This window comes from Vidua chalybeata, chromosome Z (assembly GCF_026979565.1).
Source record: "Vidua chalybeata isolate OUT-0048 chromosome Z, bVidCha1 merged haplotype, whole genome shotgun sequence".
NCBI lineage: Eukaryota > Metazoa > Chordata > Aves > Passeriformes > Viduidae > Vidua > Vidua chalybeata.
In genome coordinates this window covers 46,610,726-46,625,276 of record NC_071570.1, presented here as the reverse complement: position 1 = coordinate 46,625,276, position 14,551 = coordinate 46,610,726, and the positions used below count along the sequence as shown (strand labels likewise).

The window sequence follows — 14,551 nt, the reverse complement described above, 5'->3', positions numbered from 1 at the left end:
AAGGAGAGGCCCAACCAGTACACGGGAAGAATCACTGCCCTGGCCACACTATTCCTGATACAGGCCAGGATGCTGTTGGCCTTCTTGGCCACCAGGGCACACTGCTGGCTCATGTTCAATCACCTGCTGACCAGCATCCCCAGGTCCCTTTCTGCCTGGGCACTGTCCAGCCACTCCGTTCCCAGCCTGTGGTTGCTGCAGGGGCTTGTTGTGACTCAAGGGAAGGACCCGGCACCTGGACTTGTTAAACCTCCTATTTGGAGTCCTATATTGGACTTGGCCTATCTATCCAGCCTGTCCAGATCCCTCTGCAGAGCCCTCCTACCCTCTAACAGATCAATACTCACTCCCAGCTTGGTGTCATCTGCAAATTTACTGATGGTGGACTTGATCCCATCATCCAGATCATCAGTGAAGATATTAAACAGGACTGGTCCCAGCACAGACCCCTGAGGGACACACTGGTGACTGCCCACGAAGTGGATGTGACACCATTCACCTCCACTCTCTGTGCCTGGCCATGCAGCCAGTTTCTAACCTAGCAAAGAGTGCTCCTGTCCAAGCCATGGGCTGCCAGCTTTTCCAGGAACGTCCTACGGGCAGATGGTGTCAAGGCTTTGCTGAATGTCAGGTAGACAACATCCACAGCCTTTCCCTCATCCATCAGGTGGGTTACCTGGTTATAAAAGGAGATCAGGTTGTTCAGGACCTGCCCCTCCTAAATCCATGCTGGCTACATCTGAGCCCTGGGCTATCCTGTAGGTGCCATGTGACAACACTCAAGATGATCTGTGCCATAATCCTGTCAGGCACTGATGTCAGGCTGACAGGTCTGTAGTGTCCTGGATCTTCCTTCCTACCCTTTTTGTGGATGGGCATCACATTTGCCAGCTTCCAGTCATCTGGGACCTCCCCAGTGAGCCAGGACTGCTGGTAAATGATGGAGAGCGACTTCACAAGCTCATCTGCCAACTCCCTCATCACCCTGGGATGGCCCATCTGGGCCCATAGACTTGTGAGCATCTAAGTGGCTCAGCAGGTCTCTGATGGCCTCCTCCTGGATAACAGGGGGACCATTCTGCTCCCTGTCCCCATCTACCAGCCCAGGAAGACAGCTGTCCTGAGGACAACCTGTCTTATTGATGAAAATTTAGGCAAAGAAGGTGTTAAGTATCTCTGCCTTTTCCTCATCTTTAGTTACTACATTCTGTTTCACATCTAATAATGGAGATTATCCTTGCCTCTCCTTTTGCCATTAATGCCTTTATGAAAATATTTTTTATTATTCTTCACAGAAGTGGCCAGATTAAGTTTCAATAGGGCTTTTACCTCCCTAGATTTTTTTTTCCTACATGACCTAGCCACATCCTTAAACATTTCCTAAATTACCTGCCCCTTTTTCCAAAGGTCATCATCTTTTTCTCCCTTAGTTCGTTCAGAAGTTCTTTTTTCATCCAGGCCAGTCATCTTCTCCAACAGCTCATCTTTTGGCACATAGGGACAGCCTGCTCCAGTGCCTTCAAGATTACTTTCTTGATGTACATCCATCCATCCTGGACCGCCTTGTTTTTAAGTGCTGCTTCCTAAGGATCTTTCCAAATCAGCTGCTTGACTAGGTCAAAGTCTGCCTTCTGGAAGTCCAGTGTGGAAGTTTTGTTGGTGCCCCTCCTTGTTCCACCAATTATTGAGAATTCTATTACTGCATGACCACTGTATCCCAAATGGCCCCCAACCACCACATCTCCCACCAGCCCTCTTTGAAGATGGGAGTATCATTCGCCTTCCTCCAGTTATTAGGCATCTCTCCCACTCCATGATTTTTCAAAGATAAGCAACATCTAATAGCTCCCTTAGCACATGTAGGTGCATCCCATCAGGTCTGTAGATTTATGGGTGTTTAATTTTCCTTGCTGATCTCTAACCCAACCCTCTACAAACAAGTCTTCCATTCTCCAACCTTTTCCTCTTACCTCTGAGGTCTGGGATTCCTGAGGGCCATTCTCAGCAGTAAAGACTGAAGCAAAGAAGGCATTCAGTAATTCCACCTTCTCAGTGTCTTCCAACACCAGGACACCCATATGATCCAGCAGCCAATGAGAATCCAAGAATCTACCCTATTCTTCCTGTTGCTGCTGATGAATTTGTAGAAGTCCTTCTTGTTGTCCTTTATATCCCTAGCCAGACTGAATTCCAAATGGCCTTTGGCCTTCCTTCTCACATCCCTGCATATTCTGACAATGTTCCTATAGTCCTCCCATGTGGCCTGTCCCTTTTTTCACATCCCATACATTTCTTTCTTCTGTTTGAGTTTCACTAGAATCTCATCTATTTAGGTCTCCAGCCCTCTTTGCCTGATTTCTGGATCACAGGGATGCACTGGTCCTGAGGTCAGAGAAAGTGATGCTTGAATACTGACCAGCTCTTTGGACACGCTCCTCATCTGGAGTCCTAACCCATCAGATTCCTCCAAATAGGCCCTTGAAGAAGTCAAAATTAGCTCTTTGCAAGTTTAGGGTTCTAATCTTGCTTGCTATTTTGCTTCCCCAATGCAGAATTCTCAGTTTCTAATGGTCACTGCAGCCAATGCTGTCCCTAGCCTTCACATATTCAACCAGTGCCTCTTGGTTTGTTAGTAAAAAGTCCAGAACATACCCTTCCTCACTGTCTCCTCCACCACTGCATCAAAATTATCTTCACTGATCTGCAGGAACTTCCTGAACTGAGTGCCAAGCTGTGTTGTCACTCTGAACAAATATCAGGTACAAGTCTCCTAGGAGAACCAGGGCCTGTGACTGTAAGGTTATTTCAGTGGCCCACACAAAGTCTCATCAACTTCCTCCTCTTCATCAGGTGGCCTCTCGTAAATACCCACAACAGTGTCACCCATATTAGCCTGTCTCTTAATTCTCATCCATAAACTCTCAACTTGTTCATCGTTCCCTGAGTAGAGCCTGATACATTCCAATTGCTCTCTCACATGAAGAACAACTCCACTACCCTGCTTCTCTGACCTGTCCTCTCTAATCCATAGCCATCCATGACAACATTCCAGGTATGTTGCCATAATTCCAATGAGATCGTGGCTCTGCAACCTCACATAGATTTCTAGTTTATTAGATTACCTTGTTTATACCACTTGCTGTGTGCATTGGTATACAGGCACTTCACAGAAGTTCAATCAATCAGGTTGCTTGAAGGGGTGTGAGAGTCCATGAACACCATAGTAACAAAAAGCCTTGACGTGTTTTGCCCTTTGATCCTGTCCTGGAGTGATCTAATATGTTACTGTATTCTGTATCTATCTGTGCAAAAAATCATTGTCTCTTCAAGACCCTGCAGCTGGGGACCTTGTGTGTGTGTGGCAGGTGGGGGTGTGACTGCAGGCATTTTATAAAATCGCCTTGCCCAGGCAGCCTTTTGCTGCATAGTGTTTGCTTTGAGGGCTGTTTCATCTTTGTTTTGGCAGAGTTTTTTTCCCTTCCCTTTTCGGGTTCTCTTTTCATTTTTCCTCCCTCTTGCCTCAGAGGGACACCAGCTGGCATTTCCGGGCTGTCTTGGGGCAAAGTCTATATGTGCCCTCCTGCTGCTGCAGAGAGGGACTGGCCTCGCTTCAGTCCAAGCCACTCCATGAGAGAAGACTATGGGAGAAGAGCTTCTCCCTTTTGTGGCAGCCTTGGGTTTGCCATTCTAAAAACTGCATTTTGCAGTAAGAAACTGTTTCAAAGTGATCTTCACAAGGTCTGCTGGCAGCAAAAAAGCCAGCGAGTTCCTGGGGTTGGGCACCCTGTGCCAGTGTGGATGGACTGCTCCTTTTCCACCACCCCATCCCAGAACCATGGTGCAGAGCATGGCAGCAGCACCAGCAGAGTCCAGGGACAGCAGGAGGAAGTGGCAGCAGCCACTTGAACCAGTAAGTTTCCATCTGCCTCCAGAATTGCTCTGCAGACTTCTGCCTTCCCAGTGGGGGTTCTCACCATCTTGTCTCTTTTTTCCTGCAAACGTGTGGTCACCTGGGAGGCACCATCTTGGAAGGGAAGGGTGAGATTGCCACCTTCCCTTTGTCCTTCGCCATGCAGCTGCCTCTGGCAGGTACCACTTCAGGCATTACCACTTTCTGGCATTTCAAGTCTCTCTTTGTTCCCGTGGGGTTGTGAGATTTAGCAGTTTGGTATCTAACAGTTATTTATTCCCCCCACCCCCGCTGCCTGTTGGCATCCTGTTTGTTAATAAATTGTTATTTTTTCACTTGCATCTACTTGTGTGTTGTTCGTTATTGGTGGAAAGGGATTGGTTGGAATCAAGGGGGAGGTTACTCATTTCAGACTGCTCATCTCTTTAAATTGCCTCAAAACAAGAGAGATCTTCAATCTGAGCTGCAGCCAAGGAACATCTGTCTCTGCAGTGGTTGCTATGACCTGCTCCTCAGGAGGAAGCAATAGCACAATCGTTGCCATTTGCACCCTAACTCACAGTCCCTCAGTTTAAAGTCCATCTCACTAGACTGGCCAGCCTGCTGCCAAAGACTCTCTGCCCCTTTTAGCCGGGGGATCCCATTCCCCTGTAACAGGCTAAAAATCATAAAAACACAACCCACTGTTATAAAAGCCAAAACCTTCTCGATAGTGCCAGTCACAAACCTAGACATTGATCTGCACAATGCATCTGCCTCTGGCTGTCCTGATTTCTCTAACTGGTAGGATACATGAGGAGGTGACTTGGGCAGAGATATTTTTCATGTGCCTTGCCAGGGCTTTATAGTCTTCCTTGATCCTTGTCATTTTTCAGCTTTCAGTATCACTTGTACCCACATGAAAAAGTGTCCTTCAGGCACAAGTCAAAGTAAGCAGAAAGGATGTTCTTCCCCATGCTGCTCCTAAAGAACAAGCTCTCCGAATCACACTGGTCTAGTAGGTTAATATGAATTTTGTCCTCTTGACTTTCTGTTGGATGTTAAATGACTACTTGTATTGAAACATTACTAGTAACATTTTGTTCTACAAATACTACTGCATACCAGATATCGCATTATGGTTCTGAAATGAAAAATCATTTGTAACCTCAGATCAGTGCATTAAAAGCACTCCAATCAAATATGATGAAACACCTTAGGACTAAATGCCTTTTACTCTGCTGCTTTAACGTCCCCTCCAATGAATTAAGATGAATGTACTCACCATGGATATTGCTTCCCAAACTGCAGCTGTAGAGCATGAAGAATCTTATCCTGTGTATCAGCATCACGAACATGAAGAACATTTTCACCTAGATGACAAAAATTAACATAATAGGACAGATCAGATGCTCAAATTGCATTAGAGTATGAGCTGCTTTAGAAATGAAAAAAAAATTGGTTTTATTTCCTCTGTGAGGGCAAGATGCCCATCACATTGACATCACTCTTTATCAGTTCTGTGCCTCCCCTCCCCTTGCTTCCACTAAAGCAACGGTGACACCTCTGATACACTGTCCTGCATTACAAAACGCTAGTTAAGCAAACATGTACCTGTTTCTCTTCCTGTCTGACGTGTCCCCAGGTTGATGACAGGTGTACCAAATGCTCCCACCTCTCTGACACCACAACTGCTGTTACCAATCATGCAACCAGCGTGAGCAACTAGCTGAATGAACTGGTCAAATGGCACATGCTTTACTGCCCGAAAATTGGGATGGTGTTCAATGCCCTTCTTCCTCATCACACGAACCATCTCTTTGCTTCCTACAGAAAACCAAAGTAGAATAAATGATTTAAGTTCTACTTTTAAAATCAAAGTCCAAGTACACAAAGAATCTAGTAGCCAGCTATTCACTGAGTTGCTAGCTCTGAATAGGTTTTTGCTCTCTTTTTATCCTTACACTGTAAATCATTTAGCTCAGCACATATGCCAAAGTTTGATACAAGAATTCACTGCAAAAGTATCTTTCCAGTTTTAAGCTAATTTAAGAGGCACTATTATTGCTCCTACATGTTACGTAGTTTCTCTCATCTTCCTTCACACACTGAAAAACTGAAATGTCTCCAGCAATGTGAACATAGAGCTGCAGCAGATGCACCCATGAGGCTGACACAATCCAGCTATTTCCATCTGGCTAGAGGAGCTGGGATAAAAGCACTCTTTTGAGGACAATCTGTTATGTGTCACTCTGTCATGAAGGTATTCTACTCACCTGCATCCACATTAGGGAATAGAACAAGGGTTCTCTTGTTGAAGGAGATGAGTGCATCTAGTGTCAGCTCAAACATCTTTATGGAATGTTTAATATCTGTGGTTACAGGATGTTGCAGAGCAACTATATAATCTCTGGTTTTGACATCTTCACCTGTCCAAATGGAGGGCAAGAAAAGTTTTTTTATCATAGAATAGCAAGAGGAAGGAAGGACATACTTTCGGAACTACAGATGTGAAACCCTGAAAAGTCAAGGCACTGAATGGGATTTATCTAACACATATGGATCAATGCTAGAATAAAAATTAAGGGAGTTACAGGGTAGCCTAGCTTGTTATGTGCCTCTCTAAGCACGCCTCCTAACTTTAGAGAACACTACCTAAATGTCAACAAACTGTTAACTTGCAAGTCTACTTCTGAAGCTTTCCCAGACTACACCAAGATCAAGAGACTGTTCTCACACCACTATAAATCTGGAGTAACTCCTGAAGTCACTCTGATTTTCTGTCAATTGTCCATTCTCAAGCAAAGACTTCATTTCCACTGCTTTAAAACAGTCAATCATACTTGTCTTAGTACGTTTGATAAAACATTTATCTGCAAAACATACTGATTGAAAAAGACTGCAGCTCTACACATGGTAGCCATACAGGAGACTGCTTTGTCAAAGATAAAAAGCAAACACAAAACTCCACTGTTTACAGGAATTATTTCTAAGTCACTGAGTATTAAACACCAAAAGCCTTAGATGCATATTATCCTGTTTTGGTGCATTCCTCAAAAAAAGGTTCATAATACAAATTCTGTATGATTCTTTATATTAGGCCTGAACAGCTTTGATTCTATTTAACTAAAACTCTACTACACCAAGGTAACTGCTCATTTAAGACTGTTCTGCTTTTAAATTGTTCAGCTCAGAGAAATTACCCATTTAAGGAGTTATTTTCTGACTTGGCAGAAGGTCTAGAAATGCTCAGTAAAATAGATTTGTAATTTTTCAGTTGTACGTGGCAGAATACAGAATGAACGCAAATGTAGAAAGAAATACCAGGTACTATTAAAAAATATATATTACTTTTTGACTGATAGCCTACTTACTGAGTTTGTCTAGTGTTGAATACATGTGAGAAAAACATAAAAAGTGACCTGCTTACCTAGCCACATGCTAATAATACTCATGTAGTCCTTGTTTTTGGCAGAGAGAAGCTTGTCATATGAGGGACAGCCTGCTAAAAGGATGCGGTCATGGTCTTCACACATGGCTATCAAGTGCTGCTCTGCATTCCTTGTGCAGCACACGTGGTAATGGGCCAGTTTGGTTATGGCATGTCTGATGGAGTCATCAATGGTGCCACTGACTTCCCCACCTTCAATGTGAAGAATGCGAATGTTCATCAGGGCCGCAGACGTGGCCAGGGCCAAAGCATCGAATCTGTCCCCATGAACTATCATTATGTCAGGTTTCAGGCGGTTGAGGACATCAGGTAACTTGACTAATGCAAGGCCCACCGACTCCACCATAGCTGCCTCATCCTCCCCTCTCACAATGGTGTGTAATCTTGTATGAATATCAAAGTCATCTTGTTCAATCATACGATAGGTATTACTGAAGGTCAGAGAAAAAGGGTTATTAGAGTAAATACAATTGATTTTACAGCAATACTGCTTCACAAAATAAACACAAATTACAACAGCTGTACTGGGGCTGAAAAAAGGTCTGCTTTGCACATCTTCTTCACTGAGGAAAGTAGCTTTTAAGATTTTAACAGAATATTCTCATCCATGTGAAGATCCTCCCTAATATTCCAAACATCCAGTTCCTCTAGGCACCTTTAAAGAGGAACTGTGCTGAACATATTGTGGAAATCCTCAGAAATCAAACTCTTTCATGTGTCCACTGAGCCTTTCAGAGAATAGATGTGGCATGATTTCCTGTCAGAAAGGGTATGTTTATCGACTCTTCTGTGGACAACTCTATAAATACAACAACCAATGTGATGCAAAGCTGAGGCCAGTATGTTTAAAGAAAACGTCCTGCAGGCAGCATATATTATTTCAGATTGTCTATTCTTTTAAGGCATATCCTTTTTATTTTACTGAGTAAAGGGGCTCACATTTTTATAGTATAAATTTCATTACATTTCCAACTCCATTTACAAATATCCTTCACAGACCTACCATCTTCCTGATTATGTACATTCATCTCAGAAAACTTTTTTTTCTCTTTGTTTCTGTATTTTTTGCCTTTTGAGAGGTGAAAATCTAGGAGACAGGCAAGACTGTGCATTTCTAGTGGTTTTGTTTCCTTTATTATTCTCCAAACATTTCAGTACCAGACACTTCACAGGATCACTGTCATCCGACTTCTGCTACTGTTGATTACACCATTCACATCACTAGAACATATATGTTCTGAGGATCCACTAATTTCCTAGGATGACCCAGATTAAGGGGTGCAGGGCTAGGCCCTGAAAAGACGCCAAGGAGTACCTGGCTTTTAGAATACTTACTACAAAGTAACTAACAGCAAAAACATTTGCCAGATCGAAATCTCTACTGTTTGCTTTGTGCATTACAAATCATTCACAATACAGAGACAAACATTAAACACCATGGAACTGAAATAGTAGTATTTTGTATTACTTTGCACAAGTCTTGCAGACAGCCAAGGGTTATGTGATATGGAGAAATCAGGACTGTGTTTGTCCTTTTTAGCAAATGAAATGGGATTACTTTATTTCTCTAATCAGACAGTGCAATTCAACATACTATCCTGTCAAGAAGTTCAACTGTTTTTTTTGGGTTTTTTTGTCTGGTTTTGTTTTGAATCAGTTAGTTTTGTGATGTTGAATTCATCTTGCCATGTTACTGGATGGAAACAATGTCCAGTACAAAGCAAGGAACAGAGTGCTATAATGTGCAGAAAGTGAACAGTCACCAGTGGAACATCCTGTCTTAGTAATTTGGGATAACTTCATCCTGTCCTGGCTTACAAAATGCCAAAATTTCTCAATGGAAAGTCCAAAAAGTATCTCTGCTTGAAAAAAGTATCTCTACTTGTATAATCTATATGCTTATACATTTCCTAAAGTTCGACAATGCCGATATACTGCAGACCTAAGCTAAAGTCTGCTTTTGTTTTCCAGAATATGCATTTTCATATGTATTCCACTTACTGGGTCCAATCTGGTAAATGCTGCTTGAGGAAAATCAACCACAATCCCAGAAAGGCTATCCATGCTGTTTCTTCTACCTTTTCCCCAGCAATCAGGAGAATATCCACCAGGGATCTGGGATGTCCTTCCACGGGAAGGAATTCAGACCAATTCAATCCTCCTGGGCAGGTGATTTGACTGCTTACTTATGGAGAGCTATGGACAGGGACTCTCTTCTCTCCCACCTACCCATACCACAGATAACCATATATCTGTCATTTTGTTATTCATTTTGTCAGAAATATATGACCACACTTTCCTGCCTCCACAATACTGGAAGAAAGAACTAACAGTGTTCTTCTGGGATATACGATATATAAGTACTTTCTCCAATAACTGTAAAGCAGAAGAGGTGCAATTTAAAATGACTGAGGAGGCTCTTTTCTCCATGAAAATTAAAAAACTGTAGCACATTTCCATTTGACAATCACCAGGTTTTAGGGAAAATTGCAGGACATAAGTTTCTCCCTTCATACAGTTTGTGATCCATTTTGGCGGTCTCAATTACAGCATTTGCACAAAATTTTCTAGAATTCCAAGACTGGCTGAAAAAAAATGACTGCATGAAATATGCAATCTCATAAGGAGCTGCAAAATAAAATTCTGGAAAAAAAAAGTAAAACTTTGTTGTGTACACTCATGATGCCAAGAGTTCGTTTTACCTAATGTACATATTATCATTGCTAACACCTCAGAAACATACTGGTAGATAAAAATTCACCTTACCCATAGTCATCAATCAGGTGGGAACCAAGCACTACGACATCAAGCTCAAAAAACTGTGGTTCTGCCTTAATACCAAACATAATGGGAGCCAATTTTGAATAATCAGCACGGTTGCAAGTAGCAACACAAACACGAAGTTTGTGGTTGTTTCCATTCTTCTCCATGACTTCCTTTTGTTTCTGTTTTGAAAGATTCTTGAAGTACACCTCCTGACATAATAGAGAAAACAAGAAGTGTGTCATCAATAATAGAATTTACTTACATCAAATGGTATATACTTCATCAATAGTACACAAGTGCAGCCCCAACTGTGGATATACAGTAACTACTCCACTTATAATGGACATCTAGCACCTCACAAAACAAACGGAGTTCTGTTCCCAAAATTTTTTTTTCCTAGTTAAAACTCAATTTTAATACCTCTGTTTCTACAAATAGTATATAAAAATACTGTATAAACAATAATTAAGTATTATGAAGTTCAACTGTAATTAAGCAGTAAAATGACTTCTCCCTGTTCTGATGGTATAAGTAGAAAAACTCTTCTGCCTTAGTAAATAAAGGAAAGAAAATCTCATATTCCAAACAAAAGAATAGAACAAATTGATCAGATGCATCCACCGAGGCTCTGTAAACAAAAAGTGAAAGTTTTTGACCAGGACAGTTTATGTATCTCCATTAAACACATTTTGGTGAGGTAAAGCAAGTTAAACATTTATTTCTAAAGACTTACATACTCTTTTGTAGGCCAAAGTACATTAAGAAAATCAGTATTACAGAAAATCAAAATAACCGAAATTTCCTCTCCTCCCAGACAGAAATTACTAAGGTATTAGCAAGAGTTTAAGTAAGTACCATCCTTCTGGTATAAAACTAATGTTATGTCAGATTCTTGCTCCACTCGGCAGACGGAACTTTTTCTGGATTAATGGACAAGGCTTGCTTATCCTTGACTCAAAGAAGTATCAATGTCTCTACTGATTTTGCCAGCTAGAAAAGCATGACAGTACATGATTATATTAACAGGAGCAATTCCATGCTCCTTTTAGACTGCATTCAGATTTTTTCAGTATAGTTCTAAAAGAAAGGCTACTGTGACATCACACTCTCATGAAACTTACAAAATTCAGCAACTTTTCAAGATTTCCCTATTTTTAAGACATTAGTTTAGGTTTCATCACATGTGACAAAACAATGCTTTGGTGTAATAGCAACATTAGGGTGATCAGGAATCTATGCCAAGTTGTCCAAGTGGTATCTCTAGTCCACTTGCAATCCATTACAGCTCTGCAAAACTATTACTGGCAGTGACACCAGCCAGATTCACATCTAACAGACCCCACTGCTTTTCCTCATTTCTAAAACAACCTCTCTTTGGAGGTGGTTCTGAGCAGGACGTCCTGTTGTTATTTATGTAAAACCAGCCACTAATTCAAATAAAATGGTGATCAAGATGTGAATGCCACTTCTGACACACCTGTAAGCTTGTCTTTGAAACTGCATGAACAATATTAGTATAACTAGAGGCAAACCTCTCACAAAACTCTTCCAGTTGGCCACTGATGCATGCCTATTCTATGTTACATAAAACAAGAAGCCAAAGTAAAAAACTGCAAAATAAGGAAGTGACAAAGCAAACTTATCTGAAGTCTGCTAACTCCAAGTTAGCTGTCTGAGCTAAGACCACCAAGACCCCTCTGACAAAGCAGTTTCTTTTCATTTATGCAAAGCAATCTTTTAAGAAGCAGAATAGTTTTCTGTTCTACTTTTTTCTTTAAGCATTGTCTAAAATTCTAAAAACCTTCCATCCAGACACAGAACATACCATCTCCTAAAACAGGTCTGTAAGTTGAGAAAAAAATAGAATCTCTTTTCTCACCATAACTACAGATCCAACAGAACTGAATCACTAGCCCACACATCTTTCCAGCCATGAAGATCACATTTAAGTACAATTAGTATTTGGCTGTAACAATGGTCTCTTGAAATAATTTTAGACATAGATGTTGAGACACTCCAAATCTGTCTGAATTTACTAGAATCAAAGGCAATTCCTGTATTTGTCTATTTCAACTTCTGTTAACATTACATTTCAAAGCAGAATTATTTCCAGTACTGACTTAAGACTCTGTAACACAGTAGTTTCAAAAAGCTGCCAAGTGAGCCACACACTGGCCTTGGTGCAGACAGGTTTTCCATTGCTGTCAATTTTAAACACTTGCTTATTTGAAGAACCAAAATATTTACCCTAGCATAAGGTAGGTAACAATGCAATATAATTATCAACTGCATGTGGAAATTTGCCACTAATTAAATTGGTTTATTATTTTCTAGGATGACTTGGATGTTTCCTAAAGAAACATGTGATGTATTACCACATCACATTTTAATAACAGACATTATTCTATCCTTACTCCCAACTTTTCTGAGCCTAAATGCAAAAATAATTCTGTATTTTCAGACAGTATTCACAGTCAAAAAGCAATGCCCAAATCCCTTCAGCCATTAACAGCAAATTCCTTCAAGCAGAGCTGTGACGCCCTAGCTACAAAATTTTGTTACCACTGTGGTTTTAGCATTTATTATCAGCTTTTGCAGGTAAGTAATCTCTTTTCAGGACTATTTACCAAAATTATTTGAAATAACGAATCACTAACATTTGCCTCTTAGTTTCTAGATGTTTGATCATATACTGAGTTTGATCTACAATAGAACTCTCTAGCTGGGGGATCCTTCTGTTCCAAGGTCTATCTCTTCCACCTTGCAGGGACTAACAATCTTTAGCAGAAGAGAGAAGAAATAAAACAGTCTTCCAAGAAGGACTACTTGAAATACTTAATCTCCATGTGCTTTGGTCTACTGCTCTTCTGTATCCCATCCTAAAGCTTTTAGATTATCACAGATTCAAAGACTTTTTAAGACTGGGAAATTCTGGGCCAGACTTTACAGCAGCCAAGCAGCTACTATTTCTGTTAGCAGTCCTCAGAGCATGAGACACCCCTTGATCACTGTTTCACAAACAAATGACACCACCTGTATACTCTATATTCTACATTCACACCTCTGAAACACTGGGTTATAAAATCAAAAGACCCAGTCTCTACACTCTGTGTATGCCCATGTCTTGAGGGCAATTTCATCTTTCCACTTGCTTTGCCGCGTGGCATATAGGTTATTCTGCCCTGAACTCTTCCCACACCCTCTACCAGCATGTGTATTCCCACCACACTTCTCCACACATCCGCTGAGCCATCGGTTTTACATCACCTGTGTGCACACACACCCAGGGCCTCTTCCTAGAGCCCAGTGCAGGTGACCAAACATCAAACAACACCCTCAAACGCCTCTGTGAGGGTGGAAAAACATCCATCGTCCTGCACGTGTTTTAGGGCAAAAAATGCTCTCCACCATTCCCCCCATGAAATGTGGCTGATATCTTCACTAGGCCTCTCCCTGGTGCAAGGGATCATCACCCCCTGTGCTTTTTCAAATACTGATACACCAAGAATCACAGAATATGACGACTCCAATGCTGAACTGGAAGGAAACCACAAAGATCATTGAGTCCAACCCTTACTCCTGCACAGGACACCCCAAGTATCCATGTGCCTGTGAGCACTGCCCAAATGCTTCCTTGAACCTCGTCAGACTGGTGCTGTGACCACTTCCCTAGGGAGCCTACCCCAGCCACCCTCTGGGTGAAGAGCCTTTTTCTAATACCCAGCCTAAGCCCACCCTGACACTTCAGGACATTCACTTGTTACACAAGTCTGCCCTGGTACTCTCTCTCTCTCCGCACCCCCCCCCCACCCCGGGAAAAGCCACGCCTGCGGCCCGCGTTCTCCGTTCCTCTGGACAATTCCCCCGTGCGCACTTTCCCCCTGCGGAGGCTCTGGATCCCCGCTTTTCCCGGGGACCCGCGTCCGCATCTCCGGGTCTGTGGATCCCTGCATTCCGCGGGGACGCGTCCCGGCCCGCGCTGCCCCGCCCCCAGGCGTAGCCGCGCTCCCGCCGCCTCCCCGCACATCTGTGGCGCGCCCGGCCGGGCCCGACCCGGGCTCTGCGCGGCCACCTCGCAGTCACCTTGCCCAGCGCCTGGACCACGGCGGCGGTGGCGGCCCGCTCGCATCCGCCGGCAACAAGCCCCACCCCTGCAGGAAGTGAGCGCGGAGGAGGGCGCTGCCGCTAGCCGCGCCCCGCCCGCCTCGGGGCCGAAGGCCCCAGCTGCCCCTGGCCAGGCGTTGGGCGGGCAGCGGCGCGTCTGTAGGGCCGCATGCAGGTTTGCCGTCACAGAATCACAGAACTAATTAGGTTGGAAAAGACCTCTGAGGTCATCGAGTCCAACTTAGGACCCAATACCTCTCTGTCAACCAGACCATGGCACTGAGTGCCACATCCAGTCTTTTCTTAAACACCCGCCAGGGACGGTGACTCCACTGCAATGG

At 42.9% G+C, this 14,551-nt stretch overlaps 1 protein-coding gene across 4 annotated transcripts in view; it reads right to left on the bottom strand.

Annotated features, from left to right (window-relative positions):
• Window positions 1–14,551, bottom strand: part of GNE (glucosamine (UDP-N-acetyl)-2-epimerase/N-acetylmannosamine kinase) — a 34,347-nt gene that overhangs the window by 11,067 nt on the left and 8,729 nt on the right. For 2 of the 4 annotated variants that reach the window (XM_053932049.1, XM_053932051.1), the window contains exons 2-6: window positions 10,107–10,315; window positions 7,320–7,771; window positions 6,166–6,318; window positions 5,504–5,716; window positions 5,175–5,262 (exon numbers count right to left, since the gene is read on the bottom strand). In XM_053932049.1, the coding sequence (XP_053788024.1) occupies window positions 5,175–5,262; window positions 5,504–5,716; window positions 6,166–6,318; window positions 7,320–7,771; window positions 10,107–10,315 (1,115 nt within the window). Of the gene's footprint in view, window positions 1–5,174; window positions 5,263–5,503; window positions 5,717–6,165; window positions 6,319–7,319; window positions 7,772–10,106; window positions 10,316–14,189; window positions 14,223–14,551 lie in introns of those variants that run through there. The other 2 variants (XM_053932050.1, XM_053932052.1) reach the window with 2 other exon arrangements.